The sequence below is a fragment of the Oreochromis aureus genome, linkage group 12, assembly GCF_013358895.1.
Source record: "Oreochromis aureus strain Israel breed Guangdong linkage group 12, ZZ_aureus, whole genome shotgun sequence".
NCBI lineage: Eukaryota > Metazoa > Chordata > Actinopteri > Cichliformes > Cichlidae > Oreochromis > Oreochromis aureus.
Window position 1 is genome coordinate 13,416,018 of NC_052953.1, and position 23,641 is coordinate 13,439,658.

Below are 23,641 nucleotides of genomic sequence, written 5' to 3' on the forward strand. Positions count from 1 at the left end.
ACTTTGTAATCAGTAAACTCTCATGTAGTGTGTTTTGCACATTGTACTCTGGAAATATGGAGACTGAATGCAACACGTGAACTTGTAATCGTCCATGTTTAAGTCTCAAATACTCACACACAGTCCAATACACAAATACAGTACATAACAATACAATACACCAGAGGTGTCTCGTAGAGTGCACTGCACCTTTGTGTTCAGAGGTAGCGCACCTGCCCGGGCATCATGCTGTCCGCGGTGCTGAAACAGTGACGTAGACCGTTCTGTTAATCACGCATCCTCTCTTCTCCTGCCATTTTTGTGCTACTGGCTAACTTGCTAATCAAGGGGTCTCCATCAGCAGGAGGCGGAGAAGACTGCAGGCGACAGAGAGAAGCAGTCAAATCAAAGGACCTGAGCCTTCCCTGGAGAATCGGGGAGTTCCCGCACACAGGAAACTCTTGTTAGAAAGGCTACACAATGTCCGATTTCGACAGCAACCCGTTCGCAGACCCGGATTTCAGCAATCCTTTTCAGGTAGCTGACACGGCTAGCTAGCAAGCAAGCAAGCTAGTATACGCTTGAAAACCCACTGAGGCCAATCTCACTTTAGCATCCCTGCTTGCAGAATGAGCTAATCATCAAATTTTATACCTCGATAGTTTTGTAGAGGGGGTGCCGAATAATTACATGGTCACAACGCACTGTTGCTGGGGATATCTATTGTATTCGAATTTAAAGGAATTATGTCATTAGAGAACAAAGACACACTATGTCAACGTTAGCTAGCTGGGTAGCATTAGCTCTGCCCACCGTCTGTAAACACTTGCTGGCCGCTGCTAGCTTGATGGACAGTTTACCGGCTGGCTAGCTTAGGACAGGTGCATTTTTGTGCTCATATCACAGTGTGTTGTGTACTTTCACAGTATCCAGTAAACATTTGGCTGCCTTTGCAGTCATGTAGACTAATATTTTGGAAATACCGACATTGTACATCTGTTTTCGATGTTAAGCAAGGGAACAAGGTGTGAATTTCTGCTACAGCTTGCATTTTATTCCACCTTTTATAAACCACACGCTTCCAGAAATCTTAAGGCTTTAATTTCAAGCAACTGTTGACTCCCCTTTACTTGAAGCTGTGTTTATCAGGGTGTTTTAACGAGCGCGTTTTTAGCTTTTCACAAAACATGGTGGAAAGCCTTAATATTAGTAGAATACCATCATTAAAGTGATACATTTACATGTTGTTTATGAAAACGTCTCACAGTTGATTTTCAGGAAACTAAAGGCCGTCGAACGGCATCCAATGAATGAAGCTTTTGGTCTTGCAGTTTTAGTTTTAACTCCCTAAATTCCTATGTGGACCTCTCTGCCCTGTAGGATCCTTCGGTGACCCAGGTGACACGATCTGCCCCTCCTGGTGGTCTGGAGGAGTATAACCCCTTCACAGACGCCAGAACGGTCAGCTTTACGGGCAACTTCATTGATGAGTAGTGTGCATGCATGCGTTTATGTGCTTCTTAGTCAGTGACCTCGTTTTTATCCCTTACCCTCATCCTCTTTCTCTCCTTCTCCTCCTCCTCCTCCTCCTCTCAGTCACAGAGGATTTCAGTGACAAAATATGACTGTGGCCTAATTACACTTTTTCTTAATGCTTGCACAAATATTAACATAGAGAATCTCTGCTGGGTTACAGGCAGCCCCAAGAAATGCCCCCAAATCTACTCCAGCACCTTCCCAGAACACACAGCCTGCCATCATGAAGCCCACAGAAGAGCCACCAGCTTACTCACAGCAACAGACTCAGGTAAAACACTCAGGAGCGTTCATAAACGTGTTTCACATCCAGTTTTCTTCTCATTTTTTTGTTTCAGTTAGGTTGTCAACATGTTTTTGTCATTTGCAATTCAAACTAAACATATTTGGTTAGTCACACTTTTTTTTTCCTCGTCTTTCTACTCAGTTATTAGTATAAAAAGAGCCATGAGTGTGTTATAGCCATTAAACATACAGTGCCCAACGTGCAAGTGCTGAAAAGTAATTGAAAACATGGCTGTGAAACATTTCTTGGGAAGCGGTGTGTTAACATTAATTAACATCTAGCTTGGACTTGATGAAGAGATGGAGTTGTTTGTAAGTATGAGAAGTAAAGAGGGTCAGAGTGCAAGTGAGGAAGATAAGAGAGAAAAATCTGTCAGACAGAGGTGGACATCAACAGCTGGATTTATTCTGTAAAAGCAGGCCTATACAAGAAAAATGGAAATGTAACCTGTTAGGCCAAGAAGCACAAATGTGTAGATCATTGCACAATTCCTGTCTCTTCTTGTCCTGTTACATTCATCACGTCTTGTCTCGTTTATTTAACTGGAGCAAGTTCAGCACTAGATACAAACCGCTGAGGATACTCATTAACAGAAGGTCCAGAAGGCCTCAAAAAAATCAAAGAAAACTTTGGCTTGGCGGCGTTGTTTTTTCAGTCACAGATTTTATCTGTGAAGAATGGTGGAGGTTTTGTTATTGGGGGATATATGGCTCCCAAGGGAACTCTAACTCTGACATTAATCTTTGATTTTTTTGCTGACAGAAGCAACAGGATGAACCTGAATTTACAGTCAAAGCAGCTAAAATGCACTTTAGAGGGAAGATGTTGAAGTTTCCACAGACTAAAGACTTTTCTGAGAGATTAATTTACTGGTTTGAGAAGAAACTCAAGGGAGTCAACTAGGACTGTAGAACTTAAACATTATTAATAGAAATACTGCTTATGTTTTTAAGAGCTACTTTAAACAGTTAATCACATTCTTTGAAAATAAACTGGTATTTTTAATCTTGCTGAAATAAGTGGTACTTTGCACATCTTACACACAGTGCTGGATACATTTGAAAACAGTGGCTAATGTTAGCAGTCTCACCGACAGCAGACGTCTTTCCTTACATGTCTGTGCAGAATGTAGTTGTACATTTTTCCAATCAAGTGGTTATAAGCTACTGTACTCTTGACACAGCCTACATACGAGTGGGCTGCAAACTCACACTAGTTTGCACAGCTGTCTGTCTCATTTCCCACCTGCTTGTTTACAATTTCCCATCAAAGAAAGAGAGAGGCGCTGCTTTCTGTGGTGGGTCGCTTAGTTAACCAGCATTTCTGTTGCAGACTAGCAAAAGCAGCAGTGTTCAAATGTCCTTTTTTTAGCTAGCTCTGTAGATCCCTGTGTACAAAAAAGAAGAGTTGAAGGTGGCTAGCGAGTCCCAGAGAACCTAGACTTTGGGCTCTATTTGTTAAAGGTGATCAAAATTGCAAAAGAACCAAAAATGTGCAACTGTCCCCATACCTGCAACACTACAACACTTTGTCTTTTCCTCTTGTTCTTCATATACTTATCTGATTTCTGATGGCCCATCAGCGGCGTAATGAGGTACTGCCTTTTCATTTAATGTTTCCTGCACCCTTTCATGTCACTGTCTTGAATAGTATGGATCCATTTAATGCCCCTTTTCCACCTGTAGCATCACTTTAGAGTTGTATAGAACTAGCTGTTAGAGGCGAGTGAGTGAACTGCAGTTGTTGATAAATTTTCAAATCAGAGCCCTTATTTTCCCTTGTTAAACTAACATGTCTGAGCTTTCCCTGAGTGAAAAATCCTTTACTTACATCATTGGACTTCATGTCATATTGGACCTCTGTCAGATGTTGGATTGTGAGCTTTAAGATCGCATCTGTGTTTGTCTCAGGACCAAGCGCGTGCTCAGGCTGAGTTGTTGAGAAGGCAGGAGGAGCTGGAGAAGAAAGCAGCAGAGCTCGATCGTCGAGAGAGAGAGTTACAGTCCCATGGAGCCGTGGGAGGTCAGTCAGTCCATCAGTTACCCATTTGAATCACTCACATGCTTCAACCTCAAAGTCTGAATTCTGGGTCCCACTCAGAGCTGGACTAGCAACAGCGCTGATCTAAAAGTTGACTTCTTACCTTGACACTAACATATCAGGTGTGGCACACAATTTGAGAAGAGCATTTTAATTCTGTGCAGGTGCAGTGTTACATAAGTATGGAACAGTAAATGTTCCAGTTTAAGTTTTGCATTGAGCCAAAAAATCTCCAGGTGATCAAATGGACCAAAGTGTGTTGCTGTGTGTGGTGCAGGATGGGAGTGAAAGCGACACACAAGCTATTGATCTTAGTGAATGTCTGATTCACAAAATGGGAGACTTAATACAAGTTGCATAAAATAAATAAATGGTGATTGACAAACACGGAGTTTTAAAATGTAAAAAAAAGTATTTCTCTGTATTTGAATTAAGAAGGCATTATGTTATAGTGGATGTTCATGTTTAAATGTACAAAGGACAAATCTAACTGAAGTAGAATTGAATAGACTGAATGAAACATGTCAATCACTCATACTTTATTCACATTTACTAATTGTAGGATAATGTCCGTGGTGATAATAACGTGTAACATATTTTTCTGGCTTGTTAAGATTCTTGCAAACAAATCTGTTAGTATCAACATCCAACAACTGCATCGTTTCTTCACGCAGGGCGGAAGAACAACTGGCCTCCACTGCCGGAGAAGTTCCCTGTTGGTCCATGTTTTTACCACGACATTGCAGTGGACATTCCTGTAGAGTTCCAGAAGACCGTAAAGATTATGTACAACCTTTGGATGTGTAAGTGGACCATTTAGCACACCTCATCAATTTCTTTCAATATTAACTACATCAAGCGGGTCTACAAGACCTCGTGATGCACGTCACTTAAGAAACATCAACTCAGGGCTCGCAAAATTGCTAGCCCGACGTCCCGGAACTAGCAATATCTCCGGTCGGGCGACCAAAATCTATCTCAGCCCTGCCCGTCGGGCTATATGATGGCCCGACGGGCGGGATTTTGGACGTGGGGCTAGCGATTTTGCGAGCCCTGCAACCGTTTGCTCATTCACAAGAATCTGTATAGAAAATGTTGCGTAGTATACGTTTAGGTTTAATCTGAGGTTCTTTGTCATCTTTGTTTATCAGTCCATGCAGGCACGCTCTTTGTGAACATGTTTGGCTGTTTGGCTTGGTTCTGTGTGGATCCAACTCGTGGCGTAGATTTTGGCCTGGCTATGCTCTGGTTTCTGCTTTTTACCCCATGTTCTTTCGTCTGCTGGTACAGACCGCTTTACGGGGCTTTCAGGTAAGCTGAAACATGAAAAACCAGAAAAAAAGTCCCCTTACAGAAAACCTGTGTGCCCAGAAGAACGAGCTCAAACAGCATTTCTCAAACATCACAAACTCTGAGCTTCTATTAAAACTGCATTAAAACTGCACTTTCCTTTTAACATACATAAATTAACTTAAGATAAAGTTAATAGTTTTCCAAATATGAAACTGGTAAAAAGAGTTGGGCAGCTGACATTGCCATGTTCTTACCGTGCACTCGACTATTTCACGCATAAAGGCTTTGAGAGAATGAGGGAAGGATTAAGTAATTAATGTTTAATGGAGGATGAACTAGTGGCACAGTTTGACTTTATTCCCTCCACATTGCTCTCTTACCGTTTCTTTTTTTTTTCCACCGTAGGAGCGACAGTTCGTTCCGCTTCTTTGTCTTCTTCTTCGTCTACATCTGTCAGTTCGGAGTTCACGTTCTACAAACCATTGGCATCACTGGTTGGGGAACATGGTGAGTATTTTGTGCTTGAGCTGATCCAGGCACCGTAGATCAGTGTGCACTGAAGATCACATTGTCATCTTGGTTTTTTCCTTTGTCTTGCCAGTGGTTGGATCGCAGCTCTAACTGGCCTGAACACCAGTATCCCAGTAGGAATCATCATGTTACTCATCGCAGCCCTCTTTACTGCTCTGTCTGTGGGCTCCCTCATTATGTTTAAAAAGGTAACGCAACACAAAGACGGCATCCTTACAGTGACAAAGGATATTATTAGTAAAAGGTTTTACTGTGACAATATTGGAGAGAGGACATAGAGACACTGTAAAAGTGAGATGGGGCACTCTGAGAAATCTGTGGGAGAATTTTGGAATGCCAAAGATGGCAGGAATGCCGAGCAAGTCGACAGCTGAAGCAGGAAATATGAGAGCCAGTTGGGCAGTGGCAGACAGATCTAATTGTAACTGTAGTAAAGAGTTAGGGTAGTGTACTGTACATGTACATGGTATTTGTTGAAGTCCTCAGTTTGGAGGAGGCAGACACTGATAATATCTGCTCTCTGGATTGAAACCTAAACGAGGTCATGATGTTCTGTATTTCGCATTTTGGGCAAAGTCACCAAATCAAATGTGAATGAAGATTCAGTCAATTCAGTTTTTATGTGTAGTTGACCTCCGAAATTAAAGTTATGGCTCGTTCCCCATTCATTTTAATTGGGGCCTTGGTTTTATTAGCTTAGAATAAGTGCCTGAAAATGTTGCCAGGATGGCTGCCAATAAGGAAGACTTGCTTCTACGAGGACTTAAGTGGACAGAGAAGAGGGAAACGTCTAGACCGAGGAAACTACAGCCCACTATGATTCTAAGTGGGCCCTTTAGTGTATCTCCTCCTTTCTCTCACTATAAATTTAATCCTTGTGATAGCTTAGAACAAAGAAAAAGAAGTTCAGTCTCCACAGTGTGTCTCAGTTTTTCTTTTTGATAAAGAAATGTTCTTGTAGTAAATGAAACAAATATGTAAGTGCTGCTTTTTTGACTGTTAAATCAACAAAAGTTGAAGTTTTTATTAATTTGCAGAAAATGCTCTTTAAAATCTTTTTTTTTGGTTTATAGTGAAAGATCAGAGAGTTTTTACTTTGCTGGTGTTTAAAAAAAAAAAAAAAAATCTGAAATTAATGCCACTCTCCACATTCTCTAGAGCTGTCCAGTGGACCAGATTGTATTTTTTTTCCAGCCCATTCTGGCCCCTTATGTTTGACACCCCTGGTCTACATCATCTTGTAGTGTGTTAGAAATAAGCAGAGTGCTGCACGCCGAGAAGAATCAGTGCTATGACTGGACAGGAAGAGAAGCATCTTTCCTATCGAGCATGCAGTGCTGTGCTGTAGTTCTTTTGGTAAATTTAAACCAAATAAATTGATTGCAACTAATTCCTTGTCTTCTTTCCACAGGTGCATGCGCTCTATCGCACCACCGGTGCTAGTTTTGAGAAAGCCCAGCAAGAGTTTGCAACCGGGGTCATGTCTAACAAGACCGTTCAGACTGCAGCTGCCAACGCTGCAGCCAATGCTGCGTCCAATGCTGCTCGCGGGGCCTTCAAAGCTCATCCATAAACAGATGTGGTACACATGCTCAGTGCTCATTTCAACACACATACACACACACACACACACATATACTTAAACACACACACGCAGACAGACAAAATGGAGATGCACAACTCTGGCCCTGCTGGTCCTCGGATCAAATTGATAATATTTGTGAATGTTTGCCCTGCACCGACACACTTTGCTTAAAAAGTGTGAAGTAAAATAACGGAAAAAACGACCGGAGTTGTCCATCTTCACTTTAAACCATATATCAGCTCTCCTGCATCCACCTGGTCAGCTTTTCAGTCAGGTGACTATCTGCTCACATCCCACAAAACATCCAGCAAGTGACTCAAGGTGTGCTCCGACTGTGTGAGATTTCATCGCACACGCTTGCACACTCCTTTACTCTCCTTGTTCGTCTGTCCCCTCGAGGTGATCCTAGGTCAGGTAAAGGTCGCAGCTCGACCATACCTTATTTCTGTGAGGGTGATGACCCCCAAACAGCTTCCTGCCTGATAAATGAAAAGTGATCTGACCGTGGTGTTTTGCACATAGTTTGGTTTTCTTGCCCGTATACTGAAAGTGGCTGGGCCTCTGTGCGAATGTCTGCTTCACTCTAAGAAAATTGTGGCTCTGATTTCTTTCTCTTCGTTTTTTTTTTTTTTTTTAATATAATCCAGTGCTCCGTCATTAAGCTCTGAAAGGTAAATTGTACCTTGTCCTATATCTGTGCTTCTGTTGTGAGACAAGTACCATTCTTGTTATAGTAAAAAACAGAACAAAAAAAAAAATCACAAGAATAGGAAAATGTCTGTATGTTCTTATATAAGGACCTGCCCCCCCAACAACACCTGCCAGGTGACCGATTTTTTTCCTGCTCTGTGTGCTACTTTGATTGACAACGTGGGCTGGGTCAGCATCTCTAGATTTGACAGCATGATAGCGGCATGCATGTTTAGCACACCCAAGGTAGCTAAGTCTTTGGCAAAGTCATTCTTCCCACTTCCTTTTGGTCCCAGCCACAAGGAGCTGGTTTTCGGTGATTGTCTGCCTACTTATTCTCCCTCGGTTTTGCTGTGAGGGCTGTTTGCATGTCTCAGTGGCTGCCTGACAGAAGATGACGGTTAAGAGAAGAAAATTGGAGGGAAAAGGGGGATGAAAATTGGAAATATTAGCTTTTTTTTTCCCCGTATGTGTGTATTAATGCAAAAACTGTGTGGCCCTCGGTTGTTTTTGTAGCTCCTCATACTCGAAAACTAACGCTGCTATGAATCTCAGAGGCGCTCGGTCGTGGCCTCCCGCTGTCGTGTTTCCTATCGAAAAGGATGCGTACCATTCATAGGGATCCAACCTGCCTTTTCTCACAGAAGAATCACTGTCCACAGTTCTGGATAAAGTGATACTACCATTTTTCCTGAGATTAACCTGCATACATAAACTTGTAAAAAACATTGACACCGTGTATATGTACACTACATAGGCTAACACTCCATTTTCGTTTTCCTCTGTCAGTAGTGAATTACTGGCATTTGAAGTTTTATAGCCAAAATAAGCATTAATATAACAGAAGATTGGACTTGGGGTGACGTCACTACAATACACTAATTTATCTACAATAATAACAGTGTTATCCAGCACCAAGTTGTACAGACTACTGTCACTGATGTGAAATATGGATGTGGGTTTCTTTATTTTTTTTCTTTGTGCTTTAGCACCTCTCATGATGTTGGTGACTGTGTGAAGATGTGCATGGCAGAAGACGGGTGATAACTGGCACTACTGTTATTAAAAATGTATAGCCTGAACTTTATCGTGGACGAAATGCTGTCAGTGTTAGCTAGCTGAGGCTCGGTGATTTGTCCTGAAAGAATAAGCCTAGATCTCTGCAGTATTCTTTTGATTTGGAGGTAATTTCATTGAAATTCATTGCACATTTCTTGTTTTATGTTGAACGTAGCGCAAGAGAAAACATGTTTTTATTTATGGTGTAATTTAAGCTGTTTGCATTTTGTTTCCTTTTTGTTTTTTTGGTTTGTGTGGGGTTTTTTTAATGACACCGTCATAGCATCAACTAGATTTAAAGATTTTTTTTAAAGTGTTTAATGACTTTGCAACTTGACCTTGCAAGAGGTGTGCTTGTCGTACAAGGATGTGTGTTTATGGTTGGTATGAAAGAGGAAAAAAATAAAATAAGCTCCCTCAAGTGTTATTCTATGTCCTGAAAAGCTGTGAGAAATCTACCAAATGTCCATACAGATTTGTTTTCAAATCTCAGTTTGTGATGTGATCCCTTTCCATGTTTTACTTTGAGGTATTCTTTTTCTTCCATACACCCACATGAGTCCCATCTATCTATAGTTTCAAACAGTTGTTTTACAAAGCCATGCTGCAGTGGGTAATTTCTTGATGTATTTGATGAGCTGGTCAGCAGTACAGAACAATGTGTTTGAAGTTTGCCAACACAAAACTGTGTTTTGGACCTGTGACTATGTTATTTCACTGAATCAGAGAAAAAGAAAAAAAAAAAAAACTCATCCAGAAAGGGACACTTGTATATTTTGTAAAGTTGAAAAATTGATCCCCATTATCAAATCACGTGTAAAAAGAAGTAATGCACTCTTGTCTGGCCTTTGTCGCATGTGAAATAGTTTGAGTTTTGTATATTTATGGTATTAACATGAAATAAAATTTCAAAGAAATTATTGTGGATTTGTTATATAATTACAAATTTATCCTCTTGCCGTGATTTAAAAAAATAAGAATGACCATGGACAAGAGTACCTGCTCAAATTCAAACTTGGAGTCAAAATGAGGAAGAAAGGTGGTCTGGGTATTTCAGAAACTGCTGTTTTACTGGGAATTTCCCACACAACCATCTCTAAGGTTTACAGAGAATGGACTGAAAAAGAAAATAACCGGTGAGCGGTAGTTCTCTAGGCAGAGATTGTGCTGACGTATGCAGAGGTCAGTGGAGAATGGTCATACTGCTTCAAGCTGAATCAAAAGCAACAGCAACTCTCACATCTTGGTTGTAACTGCTTGTTAGAATGAACCAAAGTATGCAGAAGATCATCTCTGAGCATACGCTTTGTATGCTCAGAGATTATCTTATCTAAACCTTGAAGCAGATGTGCCACAGATGTCACTCCTGTCAGCTAAGATAACAAAACTTGCTCTACCATTTGCAAGATGGTAGGCTCATTATCATGACAATTTTTTTTTTCATTCATCCATTCATTTATTTATTTTACTGGTCATGTTTGAATACAAATTACTTTTTTTGGTGGCATACTAAAAAAAGTTTAAGAACCACTTAGACTCTGAAGCCTGTGACACAGTTTACAGGGTATCATACAAACATGCTTAGAGATGAAAAGATTCACGAGATTTTCAAAAGTTAAACATAAATGGATTTAATATAAAATTCAAAATTTGCCAGTAAAAAAAGAAAAAATTAAACTTGTTAAACATCTCATATCACTTCAGATTTACCTCACAAGCCTCTTTTAACACTGTTATGAGCTAATGTCCACCGTCCGTCTCCAGGGGTCAGTGTTTCATCAGGAAGTCTTGGCACAGTAGAAACAGATTTTACACATTTCTAACACAGAGTAAAGAAGTCCTGCTTTATTTAAGCACAGGTTCTCTGTCCTCAGATAGATCACCCTCTCATACATGAAGCCTCATACAGTGTTCCACTTATACGCTTTTGTTAATGTAACAAAAATAGCAGACAGTATGTATTTAATCACAGTCATACTAGGAATGCGTTTGGATGTAAATCCACAAGTTCACTTTCATTCTGCCTACTCGCTCTCAGAAAACAACACTAATGGAATTATTGCACATCTCATCTACAATGAATAAAAGCACTGCATCACATGAATCCTAACATATACAGTAACATTTAGCATGGATGAATTAGAAATGAATACAATATGCAGCAATGTGAAATGATTTAAAGGCCAAGTGCAAAATACAATAGGTTCCAATTGGAAAACCATCAAACTGCGATGGAGGTCCACTTTAATCAGCTTTGCAAAAGTGTCCAAATCACTCACGAGTGGGAATGAAGTGTGATGAGCCAGTGGGAGATTTTTTTTCAATCCTTATCTTTTCCTTTTGGGCATCTTCACAAAGCCAGAACTTGTGTTTTTGGCTTTCTGCATGTCATACGGTTTTCATGATAAACCACCTGCTTTATCTCGCTGCTTTAGCCCGTCACGAAGCCACACACAATGAAACATCTGGCAGAGCTCTGTTTTCTTTTGTTTGTTTCTGCACACGCACACACAAACAGTTATTAAGCTACACAATCAGTTAAACAGGAGGAGCTCCCTTTGAAACTAAAAATCCCTTCTGTGGTGATTTTCAACTTAAAGCGTTTAAAAAGAGTCTCAATGTCCTGCTACCACAGAATCAGAGCACATAGGCATTTAAGAAACCTCGAGTTAATGTCTATCACCAGAAGTGGCAAAAGTACAGATTTTCTTTACTTAAGCAGAAGTACAGATACCCGTGTTAAAAAAAATACTTCAATAAAAGTTGAAGTAAAGCAACTTTTTTACTCAAGTAAAAAAGTACAGGTTCTGAAATGTACTCATAGTAAGAAAATGAAAAGTAGCTCAAGTCTACTAACCATTTTTGTTAAAGGTAACTGAACCTTATGCTATATTAATACAATAATAAAATATTTGTACAAGAATGTTGCTGGGTGTTTGAGTGGATGAATCTGGTAGTGGTCAGTGATCGAACCCTATGAATGAACAAAATGATGGTTAAAACAAATAAACTGGCTTTCTGGCCGTGTTTAACATGTTAAATCTAAAAACCCATCCACTGCCAATCCAATTTCTTTGACTAACCTCCTGCTATTCCAGCAAAAATAAAAAGTTAACTTGTTCAAAAGCATATAAGTATTCCTCCTTCTGCAGCTTTACCAGAGGTTTTTAAACTGAAGTTCTGAAAAGGGGGGAAAGCATTTTATTCCCCTTTCAACTGCTCATCAGGTAGTCTCCATCAGAAGAGAGCAATAAAAAAATAAAAAAAAATAAAAAACAGGGGGAGGTTATTAAGGCCGTTTACAACAATCAGCTGATTTTATCCAGACTATCATGAGGGAGGGAAAAAAAAAAATCCCACAGTGAAACATCCGTCCTCCCTCCACGAAGTTGTAGTCCACATCAGAGAAATTACACCGTGGGTGATCTTCTGGAGCTTCCCAGGGTTTCTAAAGGCTCAGAGCAGGCAGATCAGACTTTTCCCATCCTCAATCTCCTCCTGAACTTTATCGCTGGAAGTAGCGATCTCGGCCTGTGCAGACAGAACGGCACACAAGAAGGTTCCTAGCAATCCTCCTATCGCTGTGTAGAACGCCCAGCCAAGTGAACAATTAAATGGTCGAAACGGCAACGCATCGGGGCCACAGTAGAACTTCACCTTATCTGAACCCCAACCAGCAGGGTACAGCATAAGGCCGACCATCAGTAACAGGCCTGGAAGGAGAGCAGGTGATGATATGAGGGGTTTAGTCATGTCAGAGCTGAAGGTTTGAACAAATCGCAGTGCAGGTGGGAAAATAGTGAGTCGACTTTGCTAAAGACAACACCAATTTTTCAGCTGACGAGCTGATTTGTAATGGGTGGAGAGACCTCATTTGACCCCCATTCTCAGTGGTGATATCACATAATTACAGACTACCTACTCAATAAAGCTGGGCAGTCAAACCCGCCTGTGTGATTCATTGCAAAATATACAGTGGTAAGATTAATAAACTTAGGAAAGTATGATGAACATCAGATGTTGTAAAGTCAGATGTTGTAACTTGCCAACACAAAAGCAGAACTGAAATTCCTTACAGACTATGGCATGATTTCAAAACTGAGCTCGAACAGCCTTGCTTGCACAGACTTGATGTGATAGACGCTATACCGGCATATTAGCATTAGCTCTGGAGCAAGTGATATGCAGTTTCTCAGTTTCTTGAATTTGACCATGATTCAGCACTGCTATTCTTGAGATCAGTTCCTGTAACATACAACATCTAGTATTAATGGTGAATGAACCCAGTAGATTCATGGCAATTAAAAAAAAATTATATTCATGTATTTGGTATGTTTGTAGCCTTTCATGCCAAGTCAGCTATGATAGGTTCAAGCCCACTGCAACCTTAAATTCAATAAACAATATGGATGGATGGTTGGCTGGCTGGCTTGTTATTTTTCTAAGAGTAAATATACTGAAACTCAGAAACTTTGTGTCTGGACTGAATGAATTTGTCTTGGTTGAGGCTGGTCTTTTTAATAACTCCTTCTGTTTATAATGTTGCTATTTTACTACTTTGTTGGATACCTGACTGTGTTATGGTATATTAATTGTTTATTTATTGTTGTTTGCTGGATTGTTGTATGATTTCTGCCACCTATCCAGCAACCATCCTTCAACCTTTTCTGTCATATCTGTATAATTCATGATGATCAATAAATATGAACACTTAAAAAAATGTTTTTCACTGAGAAAATGGGAAATTAATAGTTTTTTCCCTGTGCTTCTGTATTTAAAATTGAAACAAAAAAAAGAACAGAAATGCCTCAATCCAGCATTCTTTGAAATGGCCAGCAGGGGGCGACTTAAATGGTTACAAAAAGATGTCTATAAAAGAAATCTATAAAAAAAAAATATTACTACAGACAGAATTTCTCATAATCTCACAAAACACTTTCATGGTGAGTTTATGGTCCCAATTTTTAGTTTCAATTTTTTTATTTAATAGAACATGATTTCAGTTTGTGTCTTTTTTAAAAGAATATTTATTTTCATTTTGTATACTATGAAATAAAAACCTAAAAAACTTAGATATGTGATTTCTGAAATCAGTTTTCATGGATATGCTGTAAACAGCAGATACTTTTAATATATACTAGTATACTCTGGGGTGTCCCCTTAGTCTGACTGGTAACTGGTTTTACTCCAGCAACTTTATTATATGCGCCCTTTCATACTATAATTTATTTATGTCATAAAATCAAATACATTTCAATTTAGTGGAAGCGTCCTCAGAGCATAGTTTACATATATATGAAGGTGGGAGGGGGCACATGATTACTTTCTGTAACAAAGATACTAAACACATACAGACAGATTAACAATTTACCTGCAACAGCCTGAAGCAGTCCACAGATGTTGAATATGCTCTTCTTCAGGATGCTCTGAAAACACAGGCTGAAGATGGAGATAAAGGCCACACACCCAAGCACTAATGTCCCCGCTGCCAGAAACAACATGGCAGCCTGCCAGAAACCGCTGGCCACTTCTCCAAATGTTGTGGCATAGGGCCCACAGTTCACCTGCGGGGTCCCAATACGAAGGCAGCGGTTGTAAAGGCCGAGAGACGGCCGGTATCCGGAGTCCACTCCTGCCCTGATCCCGCTGGTGTCATTCCGAGGCGATCCCAGCAACCAGTCCGGGCTCATGAATGCGATGAGCTCAGCAAACGCCACTACAATGCTGAGTAGGGTCCACAGCATGGAACGGCATGTTACAATAACATGGCACATGGCTTTAGCTCAGAGAAGGTAAAAAACAATGATGAAAAACTTAATAAAAATTCTTGAAGCCCTTTAAGCTATTGGAGAGTTTTACTTCCCTTCCTTAGAAAGAGAAAGGTCTGTTAGGTTCCCTGCGCAGATCCAGATGGGCTGCTGATCTTATCCTCTCAGAGCAGATGTTGTCCCTTCTCTCACCTCTTCTTTGCCTTCTTCCTCTTTGAGGTAATGTTTGGCTTCAGACATCCCAAATGGCGACAGTGCACCAAATCAGCTTCCTTTAGTCATGATACCACCTGAACAGCAAGCCTAAATGAACAGAGACACACTGAAGTCAGCAACACAACACGGTATAAGAAACATCTACAAATGATTCTCCAGCAACTATGAATCATTACGCTCCTCCTTAGGCTTTCCAGATGACAAACAGTGTCCAATTTGTACCTCTGTCATCAAACATTCATCCTTACCAAAAGCCTACTCCCAAAGCGCTACTTTAAAGTCACAAACAGCTTGTTATGAGTGTGTAATAAGGCAAACTTCCCAGTGTGTGCTAGAACAGTCATGATGAATCACAATGCAGAGTTTATTCTGTCCTCGTTTTACTCATGGTAGACATCTGGCTGGTTGATTTTATCTGCAATGGGATAGAAACTGTGTGTTTTGCCACTAAGCAGTTATTAGCACAGAGCAATGCAAAACTCTGTTACAGCATGCCACATCTGACAGAATCAAACAAAAGCCACTTTCAGTATTCACTAAAGTGGGTGGCTCCACATTTTTGATTTGGTAGATTTTATTTTTGGCCAGATGCCTTTCCTGACGCAACCCCCGAGGAATTTGTGTCTCCTCCTGGACTCAAACCATGAATCTTTCACTTGGGAAATGTGTAAACCACTACACTATGGAGCCACTGATAGGATCACACAATATAATGTGCCATATCCTCGCCGCTGTCACAGGCAGACACAACATCAATGGGATCCTTCAGTTCACTGCTTAAATTACAGCCTGAATAAATGAATGTACATCAGCATTAGTTATTGGCTTTCATCAAGCTTAGCAAAGCAGAATCCATTTCTTTGTTCTTTATTCAACAGAAATAAAATCTGTATTCGTGCAATGGGCATAAGTCCCAACAATCAACGGCACTGTTGCTGCGTTATGATTTACTTGCTGTGACCATATTAGCCTCGACGCATCCTTGGTCTTAGGGGAGCAATGAAGTTTCTTGGAAACCCTCTGATGTCATGAACCAGCTGCATGATGCATACAGAAAAATATGCAGGATGTATCATCTTCACTATCTTGGCAGATCTTACTGGTAGAGCCAAGGGAAGCCTGTGTCTGTGCATTCCCCCAGACAGGCTTTAAAGATTATATTAACCTTAATTATATCCATATAATATATCAATTATTATTTTAATTCATCGCTGCTAGTACGTAGCCACAAACAGAATGCTTTACTTAAAGGTTTTGAGAACCTAAACTCAACAGATATTAATAGCATTTAACCACTGGTGCAGCTTGGTTTGCCGATTTCAAGCTAAGCAGCATTTCTTTGAACTGTAAGAGGAAGCCACAGTTGTTCAAACCACAAAACCTCTTGCTGTGAGGCAACAGTGATAACCAAAGCACCACAGTGTTGCCCTGCATTTCACAACTGAATTAAGAATTAATTTGCAGCTCACCAACAAGAATCTGCTTCAGTGATCAGCTGTGATGCCGCTCTGCTACATGTGCTGCAGACATTGGCAAGCATATTATAGAGAACTGAATCTTTTACAAAAAGTGAAGAGCACAGCAAACTAGCTTAGGCTATAAATGCTGTGGTGTTACCTAATTACTAATACTTGTCCCTTTGTAAAAATAAACTAAACTAACTAAACCTTCATTCATTTTCTAGTTCTGCAAAAGCAAAGAACTAAAAAAAATTTCGTGTCTTTTGTACAAAGGGAGTGGGAGATATTTCAGAGATCTCAAAATCTGGAACCATAAAACCAAACGAATATTTTTGGCACAGCTTGACACCACTGGAGTTAAGACAGAAAGGGTTCTCCCGTCTGTATCAGTTATGAGAAACCATTAATCAGGCACTTTATAGAGCCGTAACTTTCACATAGAAGGGAGGAGAGGCTTGTTTAACTAATAGGAGCCGATGTTATTGCTCTAATTCTTGCTGAATGTGTCATTTTGCCAGTGATGAGAAGTTCAGCACAAAAAAAATTAATTAAGAGCTATAAGTCACTCTGGTGACCTGCCGGGAATACTCCAAGTACAGCACCAGGAATCACATAATCAACCCTCCAGCCTCAATTAAAGACGGTAAATCATTACACCACATCTGTCACGATCCAAGTCATTTCAAGGCAAAACACTTCAGGAATTTCCAGACCAAGTATTATCTGTTACCCCTACACTGAATCACGTGAAGTCAGGATTAACCAGATCATAACAACAAAGTCGAAGCATGACGACATTTGAGTAGCAGGTATGAGATTTGGAACGGTTAAGCCGTGATTCAGTTCAGGGGGATTCAGTCGTGTCTGCAGCCCCCTGTTGTGTTTGAAAGTCATGACAGGATGTGTTTGTAGTTTGTGCACAAGTCTGCTTTGATTTTACTTCGACGGTGAAGCCGGTCTTAAACATTCCTAGTTAAATCTCATCTCGTCTGCTTGTGCTCGAGCAGAATTTTAGTGCTTCAGGACACTTGAACTTTATTCTCTTACTACTATCTCACACACTAATTAGAGATCACACAAAATTCCAGCTAAAATACGCTGCCTACAAATAATTACCCAGAGGGAGGTTAAACAGAGGGAGTGCATTTCAATTACAACTGGGTTGAGTAGAGATGAAGAAGATCCGCCAACGTCAACTGGTCATTTTCAGCCCCATAAGGAAATGGCAGAAATAAACAGGAAGCAAACAGGAAGCATCAGTGTCTGTGCAAACGTTTTAGAGAGTCACTCATGCATTGTGAGGATGACCTGTCAAACTACCAATCTAAACCGTCGCCCTACACACACAGTGTGTCTGAATGAGCTGTGAAGCCTAATTTCAGGGAATTGTGGCTATAAAGAAAAGACCGAGAACAATATAATCAGGTATTTGAAGTGTGTTTATGTGTTTGAGGATGGTTTAGGGAGTGCCCTATTCTATTACAGTCCTTGAGATTGTTCCAGGCCTCTTCACACACAATGGCTCCTTATTGTTATCAGTTTCCATTCTGCAGTCGTTTCACACAAGAGCACTCACCGCACAGGCAACTTTTTAGCTCTATTTATAGCAACCATTACAACACAGAAATGTAGTTTTTAAGTGGGTGTGCATTGTGAGAAAAATCAATGTGTGTTAATGTGGCTCTTTCAAGCGCACATAACCATGTGCGTACATTTGTTTGCATGAGCTTTTGTTTTCGGCTACGCAGTCTACACTTTTAGTTCCTCTGGAGTTTAAGCCTTCTGTTTGCAGCTGATTATAGCCCATCCAGCCTGAGCATGGTGCGCTCTGTTAAGACTACAATGCCCACAAATTAGCAGCTCTGTACAGAGATGGAGCCTACAAAACATACCTCATCGAGGCAGTCAGCAGGCACTTTGTGTGATCTCTCTCAGCTACTACAGGAAATCTCTTCACTCACGCCTCGTCTACCGCTCTCTAGTCTCGCAGAGTGCTGTCAGAATTAGGCCTTAAAAAGTTAGTTACTTTTTTATTAGGGCTGAGTATTTTGAGGTATTATCTATGCTGGTATTTAACTCGAAAATGTAGAGAGCATACAAATTAATCTGCAAGAAACTTTTACAGTAACTCATTAGTACCAACTTGTTGATAGGCATTTGCATGAGTCTGTGGATGTATGCATGTATATATGCACGTTCTGTGCATAAGAGTGCTTACTGCAGTATTGTTGAGAGAGCATAAAGGTCACTACATCCTGAAATTGATGAATACTTTCCGCTTGTTTGGTGGTTGTTCTGGGAAAGTGCTTGAACGGCACTTCCTCAGCAAGGTCAAGATTTTCTGTGTGTTTATATGAGCACTGGGGAGGAGTATTTTACACTTAACGGCACATCAGACACTCAGAATTATGACTTATTCATAACCCAGTGATCAAGGCGCTGTGGGTGAGAGGCCTTTGCTTCCCTGTTGCTTTTGATAGATACATATCTTGAAACAGCCAGATCTTTGTTACTGCAGCTCTCTCTGTGCTTGTGGATTCGCTCTCATTGATATGCATCATCCCTAACACTGACAGACCATGGAGACTCTTTCATGAATCGTCCCTGATGCTGAGTTTGATGTTACGGTAGATATGCAACAGGATGAAAGATGTTCAGCGGTAATGTGGTTCTGAATCTGATCTCGAACCTGCTTTATCCCACGCTGCTCTCCCGTCCTGACACAAACCAAGCCTGCTGCACAGCATTACAAGCATGTAGTGGGGGCCCCGAGCCAACTTACACACAGCCTTCTAATACTTCATTCAACAAGCCAACATGAACAGTCTCCTTGCTGCTATGAGACAAACTTTTTCTCATGGAATTTACAAAAAATGCAGTCTGTGGGCCAACAGCCAGCCATGTGGACCACAGGTTAGAGATTAACCTGTTGTCCAAGCAGTTTGTATGCCCAGTAAAGTTTCTACTAATGAAACGAAATGTCCGTTTGACTCCAAGCCCCAGACAAAGCAGCAGACACATATGTGGGTCAGTCAGCTAGCCGTTAGAGGAAGCCGCTGAGGAGTTAATTGGTCTGAGATATCAGCAACAGTGCTGGTAGCATGCCAAGGTGCTGAGGTAATGAGTGCAGGCCACTGTAGTCTGTTCTGAAGGGTGAAAGTGAATGAGGACTGAAGGTGGGTGGTTAAGAGATCTAAAGCATGTTGACCCAGATTATTTGGTGAAGGGAGGGTAGACGCAGCCATTAAATTGGGAAAGAAAGTCCATTCATGGACATAAATTAGAAGCTGTGAGAGACAATAAAAATACAATTGTTTTTCTGTGATGAGCCTGTTTAGAAAAGCATGTGTGAGCTGGTAGATCAGCCGCCCATACCAGATGACCCCCCTGTTAATTTGGATAGAGATCCCCCAGTAGCAAATTTTTCATAACCTGAACCATAAGCCCTAAGTCGAGCTCTGCTCTGTGCTGCTCATCTGGAAGTAAGGGCCTCATCCTGAGGCCACATAAAAGGCTGACTCACTATCTTTAGGGCAACACAAGGGCTCATACAATATGTGAACAACAAGCTCACTCAAATGATAAAACTTTCTGTCTGCATCACCACAAATTAGGAAAATGAAAAATAAATATGATACTAAAGCAGTTTGATGCAAATCAGAGTTGGGCGGGATCAAACGTGTCCTATCATAAAAGACTGCAAGTAGCTGAGCTCAATATGAAGTAAGTCAGAATGGAGCAATGCATCCACCACCCACGCTGGAAAAAATACATTAACCGCAAGTCTTTATTTTCCAATTAATTCCAGTGCATTATTAATAAAAGCTTCTTGGTGCTTCATCAAGACTCATCGTCACTTGTGGCCTTCAGTGTAGACTTGTAAACTTTTATCACTGCTCATTTTTATCTGCTGAACAAAAACACGTCAACGCCACGCTCTCTTCACCTCCAACAAACTTGTGAAACCAAAACCACGTTTACCATCGCAAATGTCAGCTGTTTAAATAAACATTAAGGATGAAAAATAAGAGGAGACGTTGCACACAGAATTAATAGGTTTTACCTAGTCCTTTGTTTGCCACACCTAAACTTATAGCCTCAGGGAATTAACCATCTACCTTATTGCAGTGTGTGCTTCAACAAGAGAGCAGAGAGAGTACCCAAGAGTGAGTCACACAAAGCATACCAAGCATAAAAGACAATAAGCGCAAAAATAAGTTTGATTTCTTTGGTTTACTTGCTCAATTGTCCCAGATATTATGAAACAAGAGCTGTTCTCATCAAGAATTCTCTCTTGCTAACCATAACCATGTGAGCTGCTGCTTTTGCTGCCCTCCATAAAGAGCGGAATGAAAGAGCTGCAGGAGGAGAAAATGTTTCCCATGGATAGGCATTTACCACAATTTGTGTCTCATAACGTCTGCCACTGAGTGATGGCCACCATCAAATGCATGTTTAGCGCTCCAGAGTGAGTAAGATTTATTTTACAGGCCCAGATTAAACACAATAAAACAATTCAAGCTGCAAAAGACCATTACTGCTGATGAACAAATGCCAGCAGTTCTAACTCTCATATACAACCACTGGACCTAAGGTTTCGATGACAATAGAGGGGCCCAAAAATGTAAACAATAAGTCAACAGCGAGAAGCCCTCCAACATCACGCCATAACAATAGATCCCACTTTACTGACAAACAAACACAAATGCACAATCATAAACGGTGCCAGCCTGTGCTCATTCAACCTGGCTATAATCGCATCAAAAAACACATGACTTCCCCAGAGAAAAGTATCAGCCAGGCTCATTTGTGCGCATGTGTATGTGTGTGTGTGGATGTGCCAAAAAACAGAAGAAAAATCAGCCGTCTTCATCTGGTAGAATTCAACTCAACAAAGGCAACACAAAGCCATGCCGACACCAGCCCCCCCTCACTCACTCTACCTCTCAAAGACATGCCACCGTTGGTCCAGAATGCACTTCTTCACGCTCACAAACAGGTCGCCATGGTCCCTAACTTATTCAATCTGTGCAACACCCCGGCCTCTCACTCCTCATGCAAACTCTGTTCTAGCCTCATAGTTTCTGATGCACAAAGCCCCTAAGTGACCCTCACATTTCACTTACACAAAGACAGGCATGAAACGGGCTGGCTCTACTCCTTCAACCGTCCTGCTCTCCAGTTTGTTTCTGAAAGGATGATTGACGTACACACAATCTATTTCGTTCTTTTCAATTTTTTCCTTTCCTTAAAAGATCATAAGAGCTTTGGCATGTTAAATATTCTATAAAACTACTATATACACTAATATATCCATTTGGAAAGGATTTAAATACTAAAATCCCTTCAAACCCTTGTTTGTATATGTATGTGACATTTCCTCTCACTACATTCACACTCTGAGATTTAGATTCAGTTAGCAATAAGAAATGTATCAAAACACACAGACGAAAACAATAATTACAAGGAGGTAAAAACAAAAAAGGCCACACAACACAACTATGTTAGTCTATGAAAAGAGTTCCATAAATAATTTGAGTATCCAGCTGTGGCTGCCTCTAAAGGTTTACATATCAAAGAATGCATAAAGGACAGTTTACAATCACACTCAGTAGAGAACAGGCGTCTCCTGGAAGGAAGCAAATTCTAAAGGACAGCAACAATGTGAAGAACTGTGTGGCGTAACTGGATATAATAATGGTTTTATATACAATAATCAGAAGTCTGTCAATCGTGACCCTGACTCAACACTTATGTTAAAAACAAGTTTTATCACAGCCTGATAAAAACCTCAATAAATAAATAGGACTTACGATATTTCCTGCATTCACTAGAAGCACAGCTTGTATTTTCACCACTGAAAAAAAGAAAAGAAAAAGAAATCTCCCTTGGCTATCATCAGCACATTGCTCCATTCAATGACACCTAACAAGTTTGCGCTTGTCAAAACTCACTCATAGGAAAAGAGGGCAGGCTAGAGCAATCACACTGAAGGAAATTACCACAGAACTGCATAATCTTTTAAAAGGTCATTGGAATTTGTTGAACATTGTACGTGTAAGTCCAAAAAATGCAGTACTGATCATTTGATATGAGTCACAATGAGTCCTCACTGAAAGTTAGTCATAACTCACTTTTGTCATTATTATTGCTAAAGTTTGTTCTTGATGTCAGCTTGAGTAAACACTGCAGATGTTTCTTGATTTGTTTGGTTTATGATGTAGCACCACTTCCCCTCACAGTGCAACAGTGTGTCAGGCAGAGAGAATATTACTCCCTGGGTGGCTTTCCAAAGATGGACCTCCACCCTGCACCGCACTTCAAGGACACGGGGTTGTGGTGGAAAGGGAAGGGGACAAAGGGCTGCTGTGCGGACATGTGCGAAATACAGATAAAGATGTGAAAACCATTAAAATATTGACGTTTTCAACCGCTGCCACATGCTGTATCAGAACACAGAGCCAGCTGCAAGTGCAGATAGCTCACTCTTTGAATAAATGCGGTCTTAACACACAATCCTCCAAGAAGTCTTAAAGTGGCAAGATGCCTGTGTATTACAACTCAGCGAAGCATGCAAACTCCAAAAACGTACAGCTGTGAATAATCAATGAAAAGCTTTCCGACGAAAGAAATCAGCTGACACATGGACGTTAGGCTGAGCAGGGTTTCGTGCATTGTGTGTGCGCGCACAGCTGTAAATCAATCCAAAATTGATTTACAGCTGTGCGTTAATGACACTTTCAGCAGTGAGATTCACATCTGCCGGCCAAAAGCTAAGTCATTGCTACAAACTCTTCTACTTACCGAAGTCGAAAAGCGGAGAAGTTTTGAAACACTGCTTCGTTTCCCGGGGCAGCCCAGCTTTCCAAGCACTCATTCACTCCTTTCTTCGGGACTCTGTCCTTCTCCCTCCCACTAACCCGCCCCGCTACCATCTGACGCCATCCTTTCTCCCCCCCCCCCGTTTACTCCCCTCTCTCGCCTCCCTCCCCCCTCGCTCCCATCCCCCACCCCCACCGTGTGCCACAGAGAAAGTAGACGAAAAGTTGTAGCGATGATTAGAAAGAAAATTACTATTTCCTGGATGTTCTTATTCTCAGCTGCTCAAATAAACGCGTCGAGAGCGATCTACGCACTCCTTTTTTTGTCTGTGCAATGAAATTCATTTTTTAAAATCTTAATGGGTACTGCTAAAACC

At 40.8% G+C, this 23,641-nt stretch overlaps 2 protein-coding genes across 3 annotated transcripts; one reads left to right on the forward strand and one right to left on the reverse strand.

The window, feature by feature from the left end:
* Window positions 1-262: 262 nt before the first annotated feature.
* LOC116328399 (secretory carrier-associated membrane protein 1-like) lies at window positions 263-9,916 on the forward strand. The gene is made up of 9 exons (XM_031750178.2): window positions 263-516; window positions 1,360-1,440; window positions 1,676-1,786; window positions 3,712-3,823; window positions 4,516-4,644; window positions 4,993-5,152; window positions 5,540-5,641; window positions 5,736-5,853; window positions 7,077-9,916. The coding sequence occupies exons 1-9, from the start codon at window positions 460-462 to the stop codon at window positions 7,236-7,238; spliced, it is 1,032 nt and encodes a 343-aa protein (XP_031606038.1). The 5' UTR covers window positions 263-459; the 3' UTR covers window positions 7,239-9,916.
* Window positions 9,917-10,471: 555 nt separating this feature from the next.
* Window positions 10,472-23,365, reverse strand: LOC116328395 (LHFPL tetraspan subfamily member 2a protein-like). Of its 2 annotated transcripts, XM_039621293.1 has the most exons (4): window positions 23,248-23,341; window positions 22,257-22,300; window positions 14,371-15,070; window positions 10,472-12,712 (listed from the first exon to the last, which is right to left on the reverse strand). In XM_039621293.1, exons 3-4 carry the CDS (start codon window positions 14,771-14,773, stop codon window positions 12,456-12,458), a joined length of 660 nt encoding a protein of 219 aa, XP_039477227.1. In that variant the 5' UTR covers window positions 14,774-15,070; window positions 22,257-22,300; window positions 23,248-23,341; the 3' UTR covers window positions 10,472-12,455. The 2 variants fall into 2 exon arrangements, with proteins under 2 accessions (XP_039477227.1, XP_031606033.1); XM_031750173.2 differs by lacking the exon at window positions 22,257-22,300 and having other exon boundaries at window positions 23,248-23,365.
* Between the last annotated feature and the right edge of the window lie 276 nt (window positions 23,366-23,641).

Excerpts from the sequence above, each read along its gene's own strand:
- LOC116328399 (XM_031750178.2), top strand. The coding sequence starts at position 460 with ATGTCCGATTTCGACAGCAACCCGTTCGCAGACCCGGATTTCAGCAAT. Across the intron at positions 4,645-4,992 it reads TATGTACAACCTTTGGATGT|TCCATGCAGGCACGCTCTTT; the intron begins GTAAGTGGACCA and ends TTTGTTTATCAG. Across the intron at positions 5,642-5,735 it reads ATCACTGGTTGGGGAACATG|TGGTTGGATCGCAGCTCTAA; the intron begins GTGAGTATTTTG and ends TTGTCTTGCCAG.
- LOC116328395 (XM_031750173.2), bottom strand. The coding sequence starts at position 14,773 with ATGTGCCATGTTATTGTAACATGCCGTTCCATGCTGTGGACCCTACTC. Across the intron at positions 12,713-14,370 it reads ACTGCTTCAGGCTGTTGCAG|GCCTGTTACTGATGGTCGGC; the intron begins GTAAATTGTTAA and ends CTCTCCTTCCAG.